General features: G+C 40.0%; 1 protein-coding gene across 1 annotated transcript in view; it reads right to left on the bottom strand.

Annotated features, from left to right (window-relative positions):
- Positions 1 to 22748, bottom strand: part of LOC102210927 (ephrin type-B receptor 1-like) — a 124707-nt gene that overhangs the window by 9332 nt on the left and 92627 nt on the right. The window contains exons 13-17 of the mRNA XM_005736956.1: positions 22484 to 22681; positions 13586 to 13833; positions 8792 to 8859; positions 8024 to 8171; positions 4756 to 4905 (exon numbers count right to left, since the gene is read on the bottom strand). Of these exons, the coding sequence (XP_005737013.1) occupies positions 4756 to 4905; positions 8024 to 8171; positions 8792 to 8859; positions 13586 to 13833; positions 22484 to 22681 (812 nt within the window). The remainder of the gene's footprint in view (positions 1 to 4755; positions 4906 to 8023; positions 8172 to 8791; positions 8860 to 13585; positions 13834 to 22483; positions 22682 to 22748) is intronic.

Genomic DNA, 22748 nt, shown 5'->3' with positions numbered 1-22748 from the left:
CCCCAGCTGTAATTACAATCGTTGTAATGTTTAAAACTCCCATTGTGGTGTGCCCCGAAGGTTTAAAAAGTGCCTTCTATCATCTTTTATACATGTTCTGTCTAGCAGATTCAGACATCCAATTACTATCATCTTTCTTGTCATCTTTCACACTCTTTAGACACATACAATCAGTCTCTTTTTCTGCCTTATAAATTAAAGGTGGATTAATATATACTCAAGAGCCATAAAAAGAGACATCTGAGGTAAAACTTGATTTGGCCTAGTGAAGACTTGTCAGAGCTTTTCTGTTTATTTCTAACAAAGGAAAATGCAGAAATTGAATTAAAACTTAAATATCAATACAACAATACTGAGGAAACTCGATGTTATTCTCGTGCTTTATGAAAACTACATTTCTTTACATTAGCTGCCGAATGTAAATGAAAATAGACAAATCCAAGTTAGACAACACTGGAGCATTTCTTCAAACGTACTGGGTCCTAGAAACTGCAGCTGCACACTGAAAAAAAGTTGCTAGGTTTGCAAGGTCAATTACTGGACCTGTTATATATCTTGTCCACAAAATTTTCTAATATCTACATGTCAACATGCACTGCTGGTGGATACTAGCTGAGTTTGCCGAAGTGATCAGACGCTTCATTATATACTCCCCCATGTCTGCTAAGCTGTCTTCTTGTCTTTGATGGGCAAGGCTGAAACAACAAAACACAGCCCGTGAAAGCATGAAAGAAGAGAATCCCTTTGCTGTTCTCTAGTCTCAGAGATAGGCAAAGGTCATGCACAAGGATCGACTTCAGATTCTGTCCGTAGCCAAAGGCAATCAACAACTGCTGCACACGAATTTCCTTAAGGGCTGGTCGAACGCTGACGGCTCTTAGAAGAATATCTGACCCTGACGTGCTGAAAGATTTTTGTGTCTGCCTTGTCCTGACTGCGAGGAGCTATCTCATGTAGGCTTGTGGTGAGGGTGCTTAGAGCATCTTTTTCTTTGGTCACAGTGACCAAAGAAACGTCCCAACATTTTGGAGTTGTCTGCCCAATTGTGTCAGAAAGGAGGAGTTCGGTTTTCCTTGAGCTTGGTCTAAAATTTGCCCTAGCCGGTCACCTTTCATGTGATTCCACATTCTTGGTCTGGCCTCAATCTTCAAACTCAATGCCAGGTAGGTATCAAAGACGCTGCATGTTCCCTTGGCTATAGAGGAATATTCTTCTATCGTGGGAAGATAGAAGAATATACACACTTAAGAGCTACCTGGTTGCAAACTTTATACCAGTGAGGAACCGTCAGTGATGGTTACTACCTATGGCTGGTTGTCAGAGAATGCAAACATCACCCGAGAAAGGCAGTGCTGGGATGACAGCTGTGCTCCTTCTGCCATCACTCAGTGCTGCAGGGAGCGGGTGGTTCTTCTGACATAAGAACCACGCACTCCGATATGGGTTGAACAGCCTGGAGACGAGCTGTTTAGAAGTTGTTGTTCCATTTAGTTGAGGTAACTTCTGTCAGCGTCAGCGTCGGGATTTGTTTCAGCAGTCAATCCAAGACAGCCGATTTTTACAAACTACTTTTACTACTAAACTATCTCTATACCTCTATACCTCTGCCATCTCGACCACCACATCCCCACCCAGTGTACTGGCAACAGATTATTCAGAAAAAATGGTTGTCCAAATTCAAAAACTAAGACCCTTTGTCTACAAATCACTGCCTCAACAGTTATTTCAACTCACTGTTTATTGGTTCACAATCCCTGGTGTGTGCCCACCCTTCCCCATCAATTGACCTCCACATCCACCGGCACACCTGCTCCTGTTTTTCTGCCCTGTAACCACAGTACTGCCAGATTTTCTGTTTTGCATTCCTGCCAGAGTGGTCCAGCTTTTTGTCATGTTATCCTGCCTACCTACATTTCTGTATGACCTCTGCCTGTATCTGGACTTACTCCTGCCAGCTTTCGCCCCCTCGGACTCCTCTGCCTCTCCTTGCTTTGATCATTGACCTACTAAACTTTGTTTTCGCTCCACCTTTTGTCTGGCTGTGATTTGCACATCTGTGACCAAACTTCTAAACTTCTACCTCTACAGTAGTGCGAGAATGAAATAATACTTTAGTGTGTGTGTGTTTTTCTTCTTTTTGTCACAATTCCCTGTAAATGTAAAGTAACAAGTCTGTCTCAGTGTAGTTGGAAGTCTAGCTCGCGGTAAGCTGAGGTAATGCGGTGCTTCTCCTACTGTAAATGCAGCACGGGGGATTTGTCTGTTCGCTGAGTGAACTCTACTTGACCCCGGCACACTTCTCGGGCTTTGTGCTGCATAAATTCACTTTAAGCACCACTGTCAATCAAAATAGCAGCGAATGTAGTGAAACATCACAGGTCTCTTTCATGATTAATTCATGTTGAACACAGCACCTGCAGTGGCTCCGCTGACAATTTCCCCGCTCCGTGTTCTTTGAAATTGCATGTGTGTGTAAGTGTGTGTGTGTGTGTGTGCATGCCTTTACACATGTATGATTGCATGTGTGTGTGTGGATTAGCAGGGTGTGTGTCATATGTGTGAGTTTAGGGTGTGAGATTCATGCATAGTTAATGCCCCGGCAGACCTTCGTTAGTGGTAACACACACTTTCACCATCATTATACGCAGTCTCTGCCATTATAAATCTGTCTCTATCATTATACTGACTGTGTCATTACTGCTGCATAGGCTGCTTCTGTTGCTTGCGAGCAAGCATGGGGGAGAAGACTGGGGGAGCTGCAAGGGGAGAGAAATGTGAATGTGTGAAAGAAGGGGAAAGAGGTGTTTAAGGTGATATAGAAGCTACATGGGGAAAATGGTGCTCCACAGAGAAAAATAAAGAAATGAATTAGTTTTATGATTTAAATAAAGACTTATGTCTCAGTCTTATAGTTAGGATGGGGATCTTGCCACTGATTAACTTCTCGGCAGTTCATCCTACAAAGAAAACTTTATATATAGAGTTAACAAGGTCTAAAGCCAGGTAAATGCTGCTGGAGCGGGGCTGTGGTTTCCTGAAATAGAGTTAAGAAGGTGCTGATTGAAGATATTTACCCGGGGTAATAAACACACTAGAAGCTGCTTGGCAGATTTTCTGCGGCAATAAAATGTATTTTAAAGTTTTGACTCGAGCGAAACTGGAAGCTTGTAAAATCCCCAGCCTCCTTTGTGTCAAAGTCATTAGATATATCATTTGAGAAAGCTAGAATTTGGATTTAAAGCTTCAGTGATTTGAAGTGGGTTTTAGTGCTGTAACTATAATCTGCACATCATGTTTCTTCTCAGAACAGAAACTTAAAAATAAAAACGTCAGCAGTCCAGTGCTGTGGAACCTTCATTTTCATGGACTGCACTGCATCCCCTTTAGGGTTTTACAGTTAAATTGAATTCTCGTGCTGCACAATAATGTTTAATATTTAGTATTTACTGTTACATTCCCATAGATCATCGGGATGTTGTTTATTATGCTGCTCTTTTTTTCTTCTTCTGCTTGTTCTCTCTTTTTTCTTTCTCAACAGGTGATCCAGGTGATTGATATATTTATTTTTTGTCTGCTTTTTTTGTTGTTTTTTGTTTTTTTTGCTCTTTATCCCCGTCCCTCTTCTCTGCTGTTTTTCTTTCCCTTTCTTTCTCCCCTTTCTTTTCCCCAGTCAAGTCTGTCCCGTATTTAACAAGTGAAAATAAAATAAACAATAAAAGGTGAATCAAATAGACCATTACGGCAAGGCTGGGATGGACCATTTGGTAAAGTAAATCCGTTGGGCATCTTTCTTCGCCTTTAGACAATAATTCTGATGGCAAAAGAGCCAAACGGGACAGGCAAGAAAATAAATAAATACAAATAAAAAAAATAAATAAATTGAATTCTCACCCTAAAGAAAGTACACGTGTTTCTGGCACCACTTTATAATAACCATTAAATATATAACAGGACTCCTTTACGGTTTAAAAAAGCAACAATAAAATGAGGTGAAATGATATTTCCTAATTGGCTAACTGGTCTGTTATCTGAATGGTTACTGTAAAGGTATAAATGGTTAACAAATACTGAATCCAGAGTCATTATTTTGACAGCTGTGATGACGGTAAAACAGATTTTAAAACAGATTCAAATAAGACGACGGGTTGGGTGGTAGTGAAAGGTGTTTGTGTCCTGCATCACTTATGGTTGTCATTGCAGTTTGCTTTATGCACAACTACTCACAAGCTCCACTATTATGTTATGGTGTGAATATATATTATGATAAAGTGTTACCATTTTTAACACAAAACCAGTAAATGTGAACTGACTACGGCAGGATGAATGATCTCAGAACACTTAATAAACATCAGTGTGATATGACGAGACACAAGGAGAGCGCAAGGTAAAGAAATGCCGTGGCAAATTGCTCACACTGTGAAGGTAATTGGAATAAAGCTGTCACTACCATGAAATATTCCCAGAAGAAAATCCCAGGAAAGAAAGAAAAATCCTTTGCCTTTTGGTCTGATTTTCATGGAACAAACATTTCTGTGACACTTAAATTGATGTCCTCATTTTCCATGTGTGTTTCCTAGACATGCAGACGCCCTGCTGTGACGGAGGAAACAAACAAGCACTTCCCCCGAACGCCACACACACGTGCTGGAGCAGACGTACACGATATTTTACAGCCGCAGACATCAGTAAGAACTCAAACTAAGTGTCTCTTTCTCTCTCTTTTGCCCTCTCTCAGGCAAGCAGGTGGTGACTTACATCTTGGTTGCTCATGTCCCAGTAAGGTCTCTCCCCATATGACATCACCTCCCAGGTGACGATCCCGTAACTCCAGACATCTGAAGCTGACGTGAATTTCCTGTAGGCGATCGCCTCTGGTGCCGTCCACCTCACGGGGATTTTACCTCCCTGAGAGAAAAAAAAAAGGGGGGGGAAAGAAAAGAAGGAAATAAATAACTAAGGGCAGTAGGGAAGGAAAAAAGGATTTGTAGCTTTATACCTGATAGTTCTGCTTACGTATTCGTCACATAGTTCTTAGCTGAAGTCTCTTACCAGACACGGTGTTGAAAACTGTGCATTATGCACACGTGTGTTAAAAAAAAGAAAGAAAAATGACAAATTTGAGGGGAAATTTGAGGGCAGGCAACATGAATTTTCCTACTTTTTTTTTGTTCTCGAGTGTGGAAGTGTAGACAAAGCAGATGCTTGATAGCATCCACCTGCTTCATGTAGACAAATCCACATCTGCCTGCTGTTGTCTTTTCTAATGAAGACAAAGTAGTGCGTAAACAAAAACTTCTTCCTTCTGACTGCTGAGTGAAATCCAGGATAAAAGGATGCATTACCATATGCTGGTTTGGCTGCTGTAACAAATTTAATATATTAAAGGAAATGCTTAAGACAAACATTTCTTTTTAATAGACTCCTTTTTAAGTCAGGCAAGCGACACGAGTTTAAGGCAGTGTGTATTTAATCCATCAAGCAAAAACTTTTCTTTAACCCACCCTGGTCCTAGATCTCTGTATTTACTTTAGTCTTTAATTCTGGTTAGTTTTGTGCTCTGGGTTTTGTTTGCATTTTGAATATTGGTTTGGATTTATTTCTTTGCGTGTTTCAGTTTAATCTAGTTTTCCTGTTGTTTCTTGTCAAATCTGTGTTATCCTAGTAAGGAGGTAACACAGTGTTTCACGACAGATAGATGCAAGCAAACACAACTGAGCCCACTGAGTCACGTTGTTTTTGTTTAAGGAGATTCAAAAATACTCCCAGGCTGTACCCTTCCCTTGAAAAGGCTAAAACAGAATTTTTATTTGGAAAAATAATGTGAATAGTTTTTGATGTATCAAAATTAATCTGTTCCCTGATTAACAAGATCTTGGAAAGCAATGAAATAAAAACAAAACTTACATATTTTTGATTCACAGGAGCTAAAGTTTAAGTCAGTGACATCACTGATGAAGATTTAAAACTAATTTAGACTTCTGTGATGAATCTTGGTCCAGTCAACGATGCACCCAATGTAGTCTCCTACAACCAAAGTGCTAGTGTTCATGTCCTTGTCCCATGGCCCACTCTTGACTTGTGAGTCAGGTTGTGAGGTTGAGGCTCTGATTATTAGTTTTCTCACTAATGAACTCAAAACGTGCAGAGAAAACGTAGCTGGATGCACAGGATGAATCAACGGTACTGAACAGGCCAATCACAATAGTCCTTACATTTACGTGTAAGTACATTACACATCTGTGGAGGGTTTTGCAGTTACAACATACCTGCATTGTAGATTTAACACAAAAGCATAAATCCGTTTTTAGACCTCAGAGGGTTAAATTATGAATTATATTTGTTTCCCAATAGGATAGCCTGAATCTTTATTCTTCCCATGGAGTACAGTACTCTGATTTTTCATTGCGAGTTCAAAATATTGCCGGATATGTCAGCAGGATATGTTGAGGCGGTGAATTTTCATTTGTCTTCACGCTATGTTTTAAATTTATGATCTCTTAAGCTTATAATTGAATTTTTATCTGCCTCAGGGTTAACATGCTGTGTGAACAATATGAACGGCCAGGTCTATGCCTATAGGTCTATAGGATAATGGCCAATGCAGGACTGGCGGGATATAAAAAAAAAAAAGACTCAGTGAACGTTTTTGTGTGCAAAGGCATCTAAACTGTAACATGAACATCATGAGTGGCTCAACATAGTTTTTATTAGTGAGCAAGCTACTTGGCAGCTTGTGAGTACAGTCACAACCACAGGGACGAGTGAGAAGTGGCAGAAACAAATAACACAAATTGTTACCTTCAAGCAGTGTGTGACAACATGTTTAATGTAATCAGTCAAGCACATTTTAATTTAAAGTATTAACATTCAGCTCAAAGCACAGATGAGCTGAGGTACGGCAGCGGGCCCGTGAAGTCCGGCTTAGATTGATAAAAAAATCGGTGTGACAAACCGGCGATCTGACAAGCTGAGTCTTTCTAAAATGTCCAACTCACCACCCGCAGGACAAACTTCAATCCGGCCTTTATCAGTTTAGTCTTAATTAAGATTCCAGACTGGCTGCACCACACAGATAAGTGTGTAGGAAACAACACATATCACAGTCAAATTGCTGAACATATAAAAGTATGTATATATATGGAAAATACATTTCAATCATTTTATATAAAGGCCTCTATAAGGTAGATGAGTAATGACAAAGAAAGTTCTGACTGCCAAATATAATTGGTCGACAGTACTTGGACTACAAATGGACTACAAGTTGAAACCACTATGGTTTGGATAGGAAAAATCATATCCCTTTCCTACATATTCTATATACATTCACTTGCCACTTTGTTAGGTACACCTGTTCAACGGCTCATCAACACAACCTAATGCCTAATCAGCCAATTACACAGCAGCAGTGCAATGCATTTAGGCATTAGAAGACATGGTCAAGTAAACATGCATTTAGGTGACTCTGAACGTGGTAGGCTACAATTCACAAAGGCTTGCCAAAATTGGACAACGCACAAGATGAGAAAAATGGCACCAGGTCTGATGAATCCTAAATTCTGCTGCAACATTCGGATAGTACGGTCAAAATTTGGCGCTAACAACATGATCTGTGCCACGAAGAATGAATGCAGTTGTGAAGGGAAAAGAGGTACTAGGTAGGTGTACCTAATAATGTGTATATTGAGTGTATCAATATACTGAAATCTATTTAAAGGGAAGAAATGTTTGGTAGTTCTTAATGACAGAACTGAACTGAAAACTTTATTTTAAAATGATTGACCTACTTGTAAAATGGTTAAAATTTGCATTTTCACCAATCCAGAGACTTTTCATTTTCTGTGTGTTAAACTGTGGCAGACCAAAGTTCTTAAGTGGTGCATCTTTTTACCTTTTAATAAATGTGAGTAACAGGCCAGAATCCTGGTAAAGAAAAGCTACCACTGCAACAAACATTTTGCCCACCTTTGGTCTGCAGAATGAAGGAATGCAGAAGGAAGCGTTAGTGTGTTTTTAGCTTACGTACCAGCGAGCTGGTGTAGGTGGGGTCGGAGGTGTCCTCCTCCAGATAACGTGATAAGCCGAAGTCAGACACCTTACACACGAGGTTACTGTTAACCAAGATATTTCGAGCTGCCAGGTCCCGGTGAACATAACTCATCTCCGCCAGGTACCTGTAACATCAACAGGAGTTATTGTATGAATTTGTGTTATCTGTAGCCAGCTACCTAGGCTACTATAAAAAGGTAATGGGATTTAGAGTTATGTGTGTGTGTGTGTGTGTGTGTTTGCCTGTGAGTGCATGTTATCACTGCCAGCTACCTTCGATAAAACAGGAATAGGATTTAATGTATGTGTATACATGTTTTTGTGCTATCACAGCCTGCATTTAACACAGATAGGCTCTAGTGTGCGTGAGTTTGTGTGTGTGTGTGAGCATTTGTCAGTCTGCCAAGCTGAAAAGTTGCAGTTTTACCAGTGGATTCAAATGCAGCGTATAGCAGAGGTTGCATGTGTTTATGTGCTCATATCAATGTATGTGTCCGTGCAGAGTCGACAGGATGTGGAGACAGCGCATCTCAAGCTGCTGATGCACATGACCAGACAGCACGAATATCACCACATGAAATCTCAACATCTGAAAGAACTGATATCGCCAAAAGAAATCTAAATCCTCATACCCATGTCTGAAAGATTAGGAAAAGTTTCTTCTCCATCTTTATAGTAAAATGGATTTCTGTAGTGGGTATGTGTGCGCGTGTGTGTGTGTGCGTCTGGGTGTGAGTCTCAGTACCTCATTCCAGATGCGATGCCCCTCAGCATACCAACCAGCTGGATCACTGGGAACTGCCCATCATTTTGCTGTGAAACCATGAACCGACAGGATTATTCTTATTTTCCATTATCAGGTTTTTTCACTTTAGTGCTTTAGAAAGAATCTTGCAGGTAAGAAGATTTATTACCACTTCACAGAAAATGTCATAAGAGAAAAAATTTTTTTACCCCCCCCATCCCCTTCCCTATTTGCAGCACAGATGATGGTGTGTAAATGTGGTACGTTGTGTTACAGTTGCATAAAAAGAATTTGATCAAGATGATGCAAGTAAGAAAAAACTTGAACTTAATCTTTTGCAAGATTCCATTTTCTGCTTTCACTTCTTTGCTCATACTGTGTTCGTGTTGGCAGAGGCTCGCACAGGCTTAAAATACAGCATTTGAAACCCAACTATTGCTTCTTACTTCTATTTTAATAACTTTGCATACACCGACACACTAAAATCTTCAAGCACACTTCCTGCTGCGTGTTGGCCAGAAGGTTACAGAAACAGGTTTATGACCGGAAGGCTAAAATCTAGGTGGAAGAGTGAAAATGAATCCCTTTGACCTTCCCTCCTTGGGCACTGTGGTGCCCTTAGGAAAGGCCTTTAACCCCCTAGAGCCCAGCAAGTCAGACTGTGGTTAAAATTTGCAGCTTCCAGGTGTGTAAATGTGATATACTCAAAGGACGACTATCCTTCAATAAATAACGGTAATTAAAAAAAACTCTGAAAAGGGACCAAGAAATTGCAAACTGTGTCAACGCTAATATAACAAATGCTTTTACTACTAAGCTATTTTTCACACATGAACTCTGGGCAGTGATCTGCAGTTGACCTTCCTCACATGCGGCACACAACCGTAGAGAGTTCCCTTCAAACGCTTTTTTAAACTTCAGATGCCCCGTTTGGTTTAGATAGTTGCGCGTCCTGGAAAGGGTGTGCAAGAGGCAGGAAACAAGATAACCACTCCAGATTATTACCTGCACTCTTCTCTTGAACATCACATAGACTTTGTACAAAGGATCTGCAGGGTTCAAGACTGTTTACTGTGACCATGTGGGATATTAGCTTTTTTCCCCACACGGAGCTCACAGTCGGGTGACAAACAGAAAAGTTCAGGGCAGCAGTGCATGTGTGAAAACCACCCTGAAAAGAGTTAATTGAAACGCTGTGATAAAAGTGTTACAGCAGGCATTTTGGACCAATACAAAGTAGACAGCTGGAAATTCTACAAAGCCTTTTTGCCGTCAGATGTAGCTGGATGTCAGCTAGTTTAAAATAGGTTTAGGCAAACAAGGTGCATGACCACCTTTATTGTTTATCACAGCCTGAAATGTAGTTTATGCTGAAGTTCAATAAGGAAAAGCTTTTCACATTCATCTGTCTGCATTCCTGGGTGTTCAGGCTGCTAGTCTATTCTTTACATCACTTTGGCTTTTCCACGCTTTCAAACTTAATTCTGTCATCATCGCTCTGAGCATTTTCTTTTTGCACGTCTTCTGCTAGCCAATCAGCCTTTGACTCAATGCTTCTCTGCCATAGTGCCTTTCAGACTCTCATTCATGTGACAAGTCTCCTCAGAAACTCAAAATCTCCATCTGCTTCCTCTCTGCCACCACCTGTATGTAAATTCCAGGAGGTCCTGTCCTATTAGCAACATTGGGCCCTGCTCTACTTTGTAGCTTCAGCTGTGGTCTAATAGCCAAATACTCAAACGCTATAAAAACCTTCTCATAATTTCTTCAAGTCATCTCCAGGAATACTTCTCCAGGCTTCTTTTAGGACATTCAAAGCTCCTCTTTGGATGTTGGCTGCATTTTGTTCTGATCTCTGTAAAGATGATCCCACACTACTTCAATAATGTTGAGGTCCGGGCTCTGGGGAGGCCAATCCATGACTGATAGTGTTTATTGTGTGTTTTTCTATCCAGTTATGCTTTTACTGCATTGACAATGTGTTTGAGGTCATTGTCATAGTCAAAAATGAAGCTGTTGCCAATCAGATAGTGTATAAATAGTATGGGATGGTGGCTGCATTTCACTGACTGAAGTGCAGCCCCAAATCGTGTCTTTCACAGATGGCTATAGACACTCACTGCTGTACCTCATTCCTGACCTCCTTGGTACATACTGATGAGGATCTCAATTCATTCTCAGTTCAGGTTTACTTACATAGCACCAAATGACAACAGTTGCCACAAAGCATTTCATACTGTGAGATAATGACCCCCAAAGGATTTGAACTAAAACTTTCAAATTTGGATTCATCATCATCCGTAAGACCTGTTGTCACTGATTTTCAGTCCAATTCTGGTGTAATTTAGCAGAACCTTTTCTCCCTGCTTCCCATCCTTAACAATGGCTTCTTGATAGCCACCCTTCCACTGAGACTATTTCTGATGAGGCTTCATTAAACAGCAGATGGATCAGCAGATGCATCTCTCAGGTCCTGTGTCAGGTCTTTGCAGGATTTTTTTCTTATCATTTCTTGGCATTCTTCCAACACGTTCTCATCCCAAAATGTAACATATTGTGTGTGTGTGTGTGTGTGTGTGTGTGTGTGTGTGTGTGTGTGACAAATCCTCGGCATGTTACGCTCTCGGCCACCCAGCCCCTCTGTGTGTTACACGTTCGGAAATGTCAGGAAACATGACAACCGCTTGGGAATGAATCTACACATGTACCTTTATTTTACTTTCTCATCATTAATTGCTTTAGAAAACACTATCTGATACAATTAAGACCATACTTAAGGTTAGAGATAAGGCTATGGTTAGAGTTAGGATTAAGGTTGGGTTTGGGCTGGAATACACGGCTGGAGCGTGGGTTACCGCCAGGAGTGTCATTCTATTGAATTCCATCCACAATCTGGTACATATCAAAGGGACGCAGAAGAGTCCCATTTGTGTTTCTATGGGATGCCTCGGGACGTGACAAATCGTCAGGAATAAGAACGGTCTGCATTCTTTGCAGACTCAAATAAAGAAATTGGAACAAATGATGTGTTTTTGTGACAAGCTGCTAATAATAAATTGCCTATAGACATCATTTAAAGTTGGTTATTTGCCTAGCTGCATGTCATGTGTGGACAAAACAGTGCTTTATTCCTTGAGGTAGATTCCTTTTTATTCCTAATGATTGTTAATTCAGAGTTACAACAAACATTCATGTGAAAATGGGCAGGTGGAAGGACTGGATTGAAAATGAATGAAAAAGCAGCCAATGTCCAAAGAAAAAAACTTTGGAAGACCTTCAGAAAGTCTGGAAAGCCATTGCTCAAGACCGCTTGGAAACATTTAAAGAAAGTCAGTCTCCTTGGAATAAAAAAATATGAAGAAATGAAGGGTCGCTCTAGACTTTTGCATAGTACTGAATAAGAAAAAGAAGTACAAAAAAAAGAAAGAGAGAAGAAAAGAACGAAAGCAAGTTGACCAAGACTATACAAAGGTGGCTTGGAAAGTTAAGAAAGTTCCTGTTTAGAGCTGCTGGAGGTTTTGTTGGATTTATGAAACATTTTTTGATAAAACTCAAAATATTTGCCTTTTTGCTACCTCACCTCTGGGCCAGGCTGTCTCTCTTTCTTATAAACATCACTGACATCCCCCACTGACATCTCTGCAGTCGAAGGTGTATGTGTGTGTCTTTTAATTCACTTTGCGCATCAAACCTCACCTTTGATGCTCCTCTAGCCTAATCCTCTGCAGGCAAAGACCTTCTTCTAGGCACACTCACACACACACGGCATTGATCTTTTGGGTCTTGTGCCTCCAAGATGGTCACGCTAGGACAGCAACACCAGGAAGATCGATCATTGTGTTTGTGAATGTGTGTGTCTGTGTATGTGTGTGTGCATGAGTCATCGGGTGATTTCTGAGTCAAAAGGGGTCACGCTGTGAGAACCAAACATCAAAGAGTTTCTCTTTCTGTTTTTAGAGGCGCCTCAAAAGGAGGGCAGGATCAAAGAGACGGACAGACTGACAGACAGTCAGGCTGGCAGGATGAGGCGGAAAGAGCACAGGAAGGAAGAGAGGAGAAAGGGAAGCGCAGGAGGCTATTTCTGTCTTTGTGTCTATTTCTTCAAAAACTTACAGTCCTCCTCTCTCCAACTGTTGCTCTGTTTGGTTATTTAGTTTGAACCGAAGGTGAAGGTGCCTATACTCAGTTACCGGTTTATTAGGTATGCCTAATAAATGAACAGATCCAGATCTGGTAGAGGTATTAAATATCCCAAAAGCATGTGATATAATACTGTACCATGTCAATGTGTGATGCTCAATTGTAATTTTTATCATTTGTATTTCAGACTGTAAATCGTGTGTTTCTTCCTGTCAGGCTGAAGGGGATGTTATCTTCATTTTTCTTAAGCATCATGTTGAGTTCTAGATGATAAATGGTTGGGAACTGAACCTGACCAACCACACCATTAGCACCTTGAGCTGCTGAGCAGTGCTGTCCAGACAAGTGATGGTTGTTCTTAGAGTCGCTAGGCAAAAACTTGCTGCAAGTGTGGAAAGCCTTTTTCCCTCTTTTCAGTTATATTTCTCCTGTTTACGTTGGAGAAAAGTGTCGTAAGCCTTAATTATTAAACTTTAGTAAGCTTGGCTATGTCGGGGTTGATGCAGTTTATATTAATGGTTAAATACATCGACCCTCTCTGGACAGTAGCTGTGCGGTCGCACTCCTTATTCCTTGGGAATTTCCCCTCATTGGAACCTTAATCAAACCTTTAGATAACCCGATCCTGAAAGTGGTCTAAAGTGTAGCAGTTACCCTGAGAAATGAGTCCAGTGCTCCATTCTCCATGAACTCTGTGATTATCATCGTAGGCCTGCTCTTGGTGACCACGCCCTCCAGTCTGATGATATTTGGTTGGTCAAACTGGCCCATGATTGAGGCCTCTGACAGGAAGTCCCTCCTCTGCCTCTCAGAGTAGCCCACCTTCAGGGTCTTGATGGCCACAGGGATTTCTTTTTTCCCCACAGGTTTCAGGCGACCTTTGTATACCTCACCGAACTCGCCTGAAAATATAAAAGGAGTCAAATTAAAGCAAATTCCGTTTTTTTCCCCAACAGGACAAAAAATGTGCACTAAAGTATTCCTTAATTTTGAACTCTTAAATAAATGATTTACCAATAAAATGGGATACTAAATTAATGCATTTGAATCCCATTAATAATGTAAAACGGGGCTCAAATATAAAAATTAAAAAAACAGGCTCGAGTTCATACTGAGCACATTCTTCTTTTCAATTGGATGACTTAGAGAGCCGTGTGTGTGAGGGAGTGCAAGTTAAACATACAAACACTGAAAGCTGAAAAGCTGCCATCTGCACCCTCGCTGTCATACTGATGGTCACTGAGCAGCTTCACCGGATTAGATTGAGGTCGAGGGGTTTTGCTCAAGGGCACTTTTTATTTTTTATTTTATTTTTTTACATTTTTTTCAAAATGAAAGAACAACAAAAATTGGATCCCCTCAATAACCGCTCAAGGGTGAGGAAAGGTTGTGTAGCAGAGGTGGCAAACAAGATAAAAGGGACAGTGCCACTGTTGTTGCTTGGATACTCGGTTTTGCACATATTCCTCAAATATAATCTCTCAGTTAAATAAAGTCGGCCCGGGTTAAAGTGCTGGATGGAAATAGTGCGCTGCTAAGGCCGTATCAGGTTTGCCTTTTCATTAGAGTTTAAAAGAAATGTAAAAAAATTTTGACCCCATCATCAGTCACGTGTCATAATTGAACTATAAACTATAACAACGTTAACAATGCGTCTTTTTTTTGTTTTACACTTCCTTATTGTGACTTTTGAAACAACCAGGTTTCACAAGTCACATGATTATTCTTTCTGCTAATCCCTTCAGCATTTAAAAATTAGTTTTTGCATTGCTTTATTGAAGATATACTGTGTAGCACCTCCATAACAGAGCGGAGCGATGGCTGAAACACTACGATTTTCCTTCCTCTGTATACTCACTAAAGCAGAAATAAATACAATACACAATATGCACAATACAGCATGCAAAATACCACAATTTATGTGTTAATGCAGTTGAAGTGCATGCTACTATCTACCTTCTTATAGAGTCCCACCCTCAGTAAATGACCTGCCCAAAGGCTATGAAGCGCCTTGAGGCGACTTATGTTGTGATTTGGCGCTATATAAATAAAATTGAATTGAATTGAATTGCTTCCGAAGTGTTTGGAACAAAGGAAAATAATTCATGTTCTTTTTTTAACATAACATCAGTTCACAACAAGTCACCAAGGTGGAGTAAGAAAATACAAGCAAATGCAACGTCTCCAAATAATAACAAAATACGGAAAGGAGATTCATTTTACCTTTAATAAAACTTTTAATAACAGAGTGTTTACTTCATGCTTTTTGTGCATGAGTATGTGCTGCACATTAGCATTATAACAATATATCTGATTTTTTTTTTTTTTTTACTGTGAAATGAGATCCTTTTAGTCTGTTATGTCATTTCCTGTTTTATTTTGATGACCTCTCGTCTCTTGTGCTTTGTATTCATCTCTACTTCCCCTGTCTTGTCATTTGTAATTAGTTTCAGTTGATCTCTGCTGGCTGTTCCCTCGTTATCGTCTGTGTGTACATATTGTCTCAGTCTTGCCCTTTGTTGTGTTCTCCCTCATGCTCTATTCCTCGTATAGTTTTGTTTTGTTTTTGTTTTAGTTTCTCGATTAAAATTAAACTACCATAAAAATTAGAGACTGTTTATTTCTTTGGAAGTGAGTAAACTTACAAATTCAGTAGGAGATCAAGCGTAACCTATAGATTTGAGGTTCAATAGTTCACGTGTCTCTCATTACGGTTTTCTTTGTGTTTTGCTGTGAAGGAAGCCGAACTGGTTGTAACTTCAATGAACTTGTTCCTTGTGCAAAAAATTCCCTTTCTGTGACACAGATGTCTTTTGTCAAAATAAATGCAGCTTTATGCTGATTGGGGACATGAAAATTGAATGTCACTTCAAAATGAAAGTCCTCATCCCAGAGATAAAAATCGGTGTGTGAATAATGGATGAGTAATGGGAATTGGATGCCAGGCTGTGCCGTCCTGTCTCCCTGTGATCTCTGCTCCACATCTTACTGCTCATTAAAAACTATCTACTGTCACCACTGTAAACCAGTCGACGCACAGACGGAGAGGGAGAGAAAAAATGAACGGGAAGGGGATGACAGAGAGAGGGCTGTTATGAAAAGCGCAAGGGGTGGTTATGAGCAGGCAATGATAATAAGGACGAGGCAGGGAGAAGGGATGGAAGGATGGGGTTTTTTTCTCCAAGAGAGGCCATGTCAGATGACATGTCACCGCTCTTCGGAAAACAAACGAGGTCAAAGAGACGACGGGAAAATCAAAGGAAAGATTTAGTCTGTATTATAAACATTCTTGGGTCTACATTATATCTAAGTATGCTGCTTAGTAAAGAGCTGTCAGATGAGATATGGTTGCTACTTCCTTTTATAAATTTAAGAGTTTCATGATTTGTCTTCAGTCAAATAAAGTGCTTTTTGTGAAGGACAATTCCTACAGTGTCAGTGATAGTAATACAAAAGGAGGAAAGGAGAGGGTGTTATCGCAGAGGGAGAGGATGAGGGAGTAAGGTGAGATATTTTTATTATCTCCTCGGGGTGCTTTCTTCTTTTATCTTCCCTGCTCAATCTGTTGTTCTGCTTCCTCCCCGCCCCCCAGCCCACCCCCCTTTCAGTTCTTTGTTTAGCATTTCGCTATACACAAACAAAAGTGAAACTCCAGAGGGGGCTGAATCACAGAGGGAGCTCGACATAGGAGGAAGTATCAAAGAAATACACAGATTAAAAACAAAAGGCAAACAGCTATGGATAAACTTTCACTATCACTTAGAAAGGTAGAGATCCGCCCGTTTGAGGGTTCAAGGTGCCCATCTCATATTACTCGGGCTCATATTTTCTCCTCCCTCCTTGCAGCTTTCAGCCCTCCTCTGTCACCTCTGGCTTAGGTGAGAAACCCTTTCGCTGAGGGAAATAAACCGAGAAACGGGGGAGGGATTACCAAAAGCCTCTCAGAGTACCTCAACAGACCAAAGCCCACAGCACATACTCGCAGCAGTTCTAATTCACAACCTTTAACACCGTGAGCTCAATCGCTTTGAGTGTGATTGGTTTTGGTCAAAAGAAGAATAAGTAACGAGAATCATAGTGTAAGATCTGAAGAATAACGTTTTACTCCTGTTTCTTGTTGACCATAAATTATGACCAATAAGAAACAGGCTTAGGTCTATAAGAAACTTTGCATTTTTGCCTCCATATACCACTACTGTTGAATCCAAAAAATATAGAAAGATTAAAGTGCAGACATTTAGCTTTAATTCCAGGACTTCAACAAATGTGTTGCATTGATTAACGCGCCCTCAGTTTCAAAGGTTAAAAAGTAATTGGGCAATTGATAAGTGTGTCAGTTGTCATGGCCAACAAACTACAAGAAGCTGACGGTGGCTACAGTTAAGGTTTAGCAGAGCATCTCAAGGGAGATGAAAAAATGTCTCTCAATTAATTTTCAATAAAATGCTTAACATCACATATTGGCTGTAAAGATGTAAATTTGTGGATGAAATGCACACAGTCAATGTTTAGATTTATAGAACCTGATCAACTCTCTGTGGTCACTTTCTAGTAAAGGATATGGGAATGCTACAAATTAAATGTACCTTTTATACTTTTTAACAAAATGTATTCACAGAATCAAATTGTATTATAGCAGGATAACTATTCAACTTACCAAAGTGCCGAAAGAAAACTAGACTACTCTTCTTCAGTAAAAGTCTTGGTTACTTGCTGGTTACACAGTTTTTGCCCATCACTTGTGATGGCAGCTGGCTGAAATGAACAGTTCCATCTAAAAAGGTTGGTTACATAGTAACAACATTAACAATGACAGGGGCATCACAGCTAAAATTCATGGTGGAGGTGATCCTTTCTTTTCCATCTCACACTTGACCAGAAAAGAGGCAGCGCCATGGTCCAGACAGGGAACCCAGGTCAGATAAAAAAATAACGCTTTATATGAGTTGACAGCAGCTACGCTTGCAGTTGCAGTGGGTAAAAAGCCAAAAAGAGCTGAAATGTGAGAGCAACAGCAACCATCTGCCTCTGGCAGTTATTTTTTATATATTATTAAACAGTAATAAGTTTCACGAAATTTGACCAGAAAGGTTTTATGCAATCTTGCTCTAAAACAAAGGACAAACAGGAGCAGGCATATACCCATTCACACCTTGAATAATGTGAAAAATGATTCATATCAGCTTAATATATGTTCAAATCTGAATCCACTTTGCCAAAATAACCATCTTCAAGAAAGCACCATACTGAACTATCACCTTACTTGCAATATTGAAGAATCCATATTCTCTTCCCTCCCATTAACCAAATGATAGTTTAAAGTGAACCTCCAACCTTTGTGGGCCTAATGCTGTGATATAAGATCTAAACAAATAATGTCAATATGATCAACATATAAACCTTTGAAAACACTAAATCAATGAGCATTAATATTACCTTTAAAAATCTACTTATAGCAAACAACAGTCCTGAACATCTGGTAGAGAATGTATACTATTATTCCTGTGAGGCAGAGGTAGCTGGCTTCAGTGCTTCTGCTTTATTCGTCGGTCTGTCTAGTTGTCGGTCAGTAATACTGTTCAAACACGAGTAACCAAATTTCAGAAAACCTGGCAGAGCATGAGTGAAGAAAGATCCTATTAAATTTAGCTGCAGCTCCAGATCGCTTTCTTTAAAACTGTCACACAGACACTGGTCGTGTCTCAGAGTGTGAGTCCCTTTTCTTTCTTTTTTTTTAACTCAGATTTTATTATAATTTACAACATTGCAATGTTCACAAGTAAGACAGTTACAGGAACCGCAGTGCAGAAATACAGATTACAATAAGAACTGCAATTAGGAAACAACACAAAACTGGGATGCAACCCCCCCCCCCAAAAAAGAAACTTTACGTAATATTAAAAAACATGTGACAATCTTAATAGCCATGAATGAACAAAATGAAACAGACCTATGCTAAATTATTGAAACAGTAAAGCATGCATGGGTCGCCAACGCTCAGTAAACAACTCTCTCTGAATCCGCAGAGTATATGTTATTTCCTCCATCTGGTAAATTTCTCTTACTTTATCAATCCACATATTATATGAAGGTGGGTCAAGATTCAGCCATTTAATAGTAATACACTTTAGTGCTGCTGTAAGCAAGATTCTTAAGAGGTACTTTTTACTGTTTCCTGCAAAACTTGGTAATTAAATTTGGTAATACTCCTAAAATGGCGAACTGTTGGTCTTTTGTTAGTGGTTGTTGGAAAACTGTATTGAGAACTTTAAATATGTTATTCCAAAATGAGCAGATTTTTGGGCATGACCAGAATATATGTGAGTGGGTTCATAAATGAGTACCACAATTTCGCCAGCAGGTATCAGGATTTGTAGGCTTCATTTTGGCCATTATCTCTGGGGTTCTAAAATATCTCATGACCACCTTCCATTTGAATTCTCTCCACAGCCCAGAGTCAGTCACGAGATGGGCTTCACCGAACACCTCTTCCCAGGCGTCCTCTGAGATTTGAGTGCCAGTCTCAGCTTCCCACCTTGCCTTAATATCCAAAGTTGCACTTGAAACTCATAAATGCGTTATAGAAATTGCTGATTAATTTTGGGGAGGAATTACTTTGAAATATTTTTAGAAATATTTCCTCAATGGGTGAGGGCTCCAAAACTTATGAGTCCCTTTTCTGACGTCCTGATAACAAACAATAAATATATGCAATTTTTTCTGGGGGGATAGAACAGTAGTAAACATAAATGCATAGCTCTAATATCGTTATATAATCAATTCTTATTGGCTATGTATGTGCAAAAGTCTTGGGCTACAATTCATTTCTTTAAATTTTGATTCTAAGCCGTCATATTTGATTTTTTAAGGTAGTCTTGAGCAATAATTTTCTCAGCTTTCTGTGGATTTGTCTTTGGACACTGGATGGTTTTTGGCTCATTTTCAGTCTAGTCCTGAACATTTTTGGAGGAAATCTTTTTTTCTTTGACCTATCCAGCATAAGTAACTCAAGGATGAACCAGTAACAGACAACTTAGCAAAGAATTTTAAGTTGTATCTTTATGCACTTTTGGGTTGAACAAAAAGATTGCATAAAAATGTAAGGAACTTAACACAATCGCTTCATTTCAAATGCAGGTCAAAAGCAACTGAACTAATTAAATACCTGAAAATAAATTGTTAGTTTCTAATACTTGTTTTAAAAGCCTTTGCTGGTAATAACAGCCTGAAGTCTTGACCCCATGGACATCAGTAGATGCTGCGTTTTCTTCTTTTTAATACTCTGCCAGGCCTTTACTGCACCAGCTTTCAGTGTTTTAGCAGGCTAGTCCAATCTAGCCTTTCTATTCTTGAGGCTTATGAGTGGCTCGCACCTTGCAGTGAATCCTCTGTATTTGCTTTCATGCAGTCTTCTTATTATGGTAGACTTGGATATCGATACGCCTATTTCCTGGAGAGTGTTGTTCACTTGGTTGGCTGTTGTGAAGGGGTTTCCTCTTCACCATGGAAATGATTAGAAAAATCCTTTAATTGTCCCACAAGGGGAAATTTAGTGGACGATCATCCACCACTGTTATCTTCCAGGTCACTCACTCCTAATATTGTAGCACTTTCTCAGATGGTTTTTTTCTGGATGGCTTGTTTCACCTGCATGGAGAGCTCCTTTGACCGCATGTTGTCTGTTTACAGCAAAATCTTCCAAATCAAACCTCAAATCAACTTCAGGCCTTTTATCTGCTTAAGTGATAATGACATAACGAAGGAATTGCCCACACCTACCTGAAATAGCTTTTGACTCAACTGTCCAACTACCTTTTGTGCCTTTAAAAAGAGAGTGGCACATATTTAGGACCTGAAACTCCCAAACCCTTCATCCAATCTGAATGTGGATACCCTGAAAGATGCATCAGGCCCCCAATTGATTCATCCACTGTTTCCCAAAGCCACGTCAAAAACGGTAAAGAAGCCATTCTTAAAAGCTGTATGTCATTATTATGAAGTGGATGAGAATAGAGGTACAACAATGAGTGTGTACAGCCACCATATAAAACACAATGGAGGCTTAGTCATGGTTTTGGAGTCGCATTTCAGTCAGCGGTGTAAGGAAGAAAAAAAGAAAGTTTAGTCTGTGCTGAAGAATGAAGTTGGTCATACAAAATATTGACTTTCAAGCTTGTTTGAATTGTACAAACTGTGTTTTTGACTTATATATTGTAGTTTCCTTTATGTCTGTGAAGGTTCTCAGTCATCTGAGAAGCTTCTTGGTGGAGAGTCCCAGATTTAAGCCCTATGGGAGTGTCCCCCACAAAAGGCAGAAAGGACCCCTTGATCAGTGTTCTAAGGTTTTTATCTAAACTTTAGAACTGAAGAAGTTTCTCGGATGAGAGGTGAAACGTCTTCAAGCAACTTAAAGAATTCCAGACGCTTTTCTTTCTAAGCTCCTTAGACCAGCGGTCCCCAACCCCCAGGCCTCGGACCGGTACCAATCCGTGAGTCGTTTGGTACCGGGCCGCGAGAGTTGAAGCTCAGGTGTGAAATGTATGGTTTTCAGGGTTTTTATCAGTTTTCAGCGTTATTTTGTTATCGTTTTTATCGTTAACTCGATTTCCTGGGTCCTATCACGTGTGTTATGAATAAATCTTCTTTTTTTTCGGTACCGGTACTAGTTTTATTTTGTTGTATTTATCTGCGACACCTTAAAGGCCGGTCCGTGAAAATAATGTCGGGCATAAACCCGTCCGTGGCGCAAAAAAGGTTGGAGACCGCTGCCTTAGACTAGTTTCCTTTATGTTTGTACACACTTCAATAAAACTGCTGCATTTATTTTCCAGTGAAATGAGGGGTGGCTTAAGACTTTTGCACGATACTGAAGCCCAACGACTGATAACTGAAGTGGATGATAACTCACACTCAGCTTTATACTTTAAAGGTGTTCCCTGTTTTTCTTTCCTTCCTCTTTTCCTTTCTCCTTTTCTCATCCAATAGCCAAAATCCCCCCCCCCAGCAGCCCTGGGACTCTCAGCGTTCTCTGTTTGCCAAACATCATACAGCATTTTTACAGTGAGAGTGCAGATAGCCAAAGAGAATGCATGAAGACAGTTATAATTTATTCCTGTGAAAGTTTTCAACATGAATAAAACATCTCTCCTGACTTCAAAGGAAAAATACAGCAAAATAATAAACTGGCATTGTGTGATTCCAGATCTTCCTCATTCACACTAAAGTCTGGCACAGTTGAGAAATTTGATTAATTTGCTGTAGAGGATCTGCTCCTTCACATGGCGGTTGGTTTCATTAAATAAACCAAGGTTTGCTTTTCTAGCTTGTGTTTTGAGGCACTTTGTAGAGGATAGCAGTGCTGTGATTGTGGTTATTTTTTCATCTCAACCTTCAACTGATTTTGCTTAAACGGAATGAATGCAGTGGTTATTCAACACATCTGAAAATAAATACAGATTTTCCCTTGCTGAGATTATCTTTCAGCAGCTTATAGAAACAACATGACGAAAGCGAAAGGGTCACCAAACACATGAAGGCACTTAAAATATCTACCTGATCCGATGACTTCCTCTATTTTGACACAGGAGGGATCGATTTCTTTGGCAAACTCCCGCACAGCCTCATTGGGGTCCTCGTAGGTGAAAGGGTCAATGTAGATCTTGACCCCTGGTGAACTGTGACCCTCAGACAGGCTGGGAAAGGTCACAGTGGGTGTGGGTCCACTGAACATGTCTGGCCTCAGAGTCACCTCTGAGGAGAAAGTCAGAAAGCTCAAATACACACACTGTTTTAACACATCATATTTTATGTATCGTGA

This window comes from Pundamilia nyererei, unplaced genomic scaffold (assembly GCF_000239375.1).
Source record: "Pundamilia nyererei isolate P.nyererei 1_Seehausen unplaced genomic scaffold, PunNye1.0 scaffold00072, whole genome shotgun sequence".
Taxonomy (NCBI): Eukaryota; Metazoa; Chordata; class Actinopteri; order Cichliformes; family Cichlidae; genus Pundamilia; species Pundamilia nyererei.
Note: the sequence above shows the minus strand (reverse complement) of the source record. Positions and strands in the feature narration are given on the sequence as shown.